General features: G+C 41.5%; 1 protein-coding gene across 1 annotated transcript; it reads right to left on the bottom strand.

Annotated features, from left to right (window-relative positions):
- Positions 1-301: 301 nt before the first annotated feature.
- LOC124895618 (putative late blight resistance protein homolog R1A-3) lies at positions 302-1,651 on the bottom strand. The gene is made up of 2 exons (XM_047406061.1): positions 986-1,651; positions 302-898 (listed from the first exon to the last, which is right to left on the bottom strand). The coding sequence occupies exons 1-2, from the start codon at positions 1,649-1,651 to the stop codon at positions 302-304; spliced, it is 1,263 nt and encodes a 420-aa protein (XP_047262017.1).
- Positions 1,652-1,709: the final 58 nt, after the last annotated feature.

Below are 1,709 nucleotides of genomic sequence, written 5' to 3'. Positions count from 1 at the left end.
TAAACAGTCCTCATGATGAAACACGAGCCATATAAGTGTCTTCCAGAAGTTAATAAAACTATTTAATTTGCAGACCTTTTACTGATGACATTTAAGTTTTAAGAGCGCTCTCTCTCTCTCTCTCTCTGTTTATATCAATTTCTCCTGCAAACATGATGCATGAAATTATTAAAAGAAAGATCCATCATAACATGTTTGACGCAAAAAATGAACCAAACAAGCAGGTCGACTTCAAAAATCAGTAAGAGCAGGCCTACTAACCTTCTTGTCAGCAACTTCAGAAGTCGGCACGATTTCGTGACTAAATATCTGGAGGATAGATGACAAGCTTGAACACATTGTCCTTGATATCTCCTTGTTTCTTCTGCTGAATAGTCCTGGCAGATGCTGCAGCAGCTGGAGTGGGCCAAAAGAGCTCCATATTCTGGAGTGAAGGCACCTCCACTAAACCAAATGGGATTTCATTTAGGCATGAGCAGTGCTTAAGGAAAACTTGTTGCAGTCTAGGGAAGTGATGGCCTGAAGCATTCCAGTGTTCCAAATTCGTCCTTCCAATATGCAAAACCCGAAGCAGACGGAAGCCTCCATCAAGCGGTTCCCACTGTGTTCCCTTAAAAGCATAGTCTTTTAGTTTCAGCACTTCAAGATTTGGCAGCATACCTAGTGTAGATATATGGCTCCAATCAAGGAAGGTGTCTGATAACGTCAGCTTCTTCAAGTTCGACGGGAACTTGTATGATTGGGGAAGACCGGGTATTTGACATTGGGATGGGTGAATGGGAAATGTGTCATTAAGCAGCTTCAGAGTCTCCAGGTTGTCCAATTTGGCAAGATTATCAAACAAGCTTGAGTCTCCATTCGTAGCCACAAGTGTGGCTAACTTCCCACGAATTCCTAGCTTCCTTAGACCAGGAGTTCATGCCAATATATTTTCTTTACAACAATCAGACAAAACAGTGGAAATGGTTTGGATGTTTCTTCTTACAAATGGGTCCTCGTTATCCTTCCGTGTTTTGGCTGGAGGACCACGTAAACAGCTCAACCCACTAGTGTACAAGTGTTTGAATTGGGACATCTTCCATATATCCACTTGAATGTCAAGCTCACGTGCCTTTGTTCCGACAATTAGTGTCTCAAGGTTCCAAAGTTTGGAGATTGATGCAGGAAGCACCCTGAAATTTCCAGAAAGAGCTATATATCTCAAGTGAACTAGCTGCACTATCTCATTGGGAAACTTCGGAAAATTGATATACTTCAAGTCCAACACCCGTACCAATCTAAATGCTTCATGAAGGAAAGATGTATGTTCACGAGGCAATTCCATTTCTTCAGAGGCAAAAACCAAGAAAGAACGGACACTTGGACCAGAAGGAATTGAGGTCATGAAGTCCAGAAAATGTGAATGCACGCAAAGGCAACGATGATATTTGGAAATCAAGCTCAAAGAAGAATGACTCTGAGAAGATCCTTTGATCACCTCCAAGAATTTCTCCTCTGAACCCATTTTCACACTCAAATCTCTCAATATATCATGAATGCGACAAGTCTTGATTCGCCCATTGGCCCTCTTCTTCGCAACTAAAACTAAATTTCTATCAACGAGATCCTCAAGATATTCTTCTGCAGTATCCTCCAAGCATTCTTGCCCCATTTGCTGTATGAATCCTTCACCAGTCCATAATCTGAGTAATTTCCACACAGGAATTTCA

This window comes from Capsicum annuum, unplaced genomic scaffold (assembly GCF_002878395.1).
Source record: "Capsicum annuum cultivar UCD-10X-F1 unplaced genomic scaffold, UCD10Xv1.1 ctg83284, whole genome shotgun sequence".
NCBI lineage: Eukaryota > Viridiplantae > Streptophyta > Magnoliopsida > Solanales > Solanaceae > Capsicum > Capsicum annuum.
Note: the sequence above shows the minus strand (reverse complement) of the source record. Positions and strands in the feature narration are given on the sequence as shown.

Excerpts from the sequence above, each read along its gene's own strand:
- LOC124895618 (XM_047406061.1), bottom strand. The coding sequence starts at position 1,651 with ATGGGGCAAGAATGCTTGGAGGATACTGCAGAAGAATATCTTGAGGAT. Across the intron at positions 899-985 it reads AGGATAACGAGGACCCATTT|CTAGGAATTCGTGGGAAGTT; the intron begins GTAAGAAGAAAC and ends GGTCTAAGGAAG.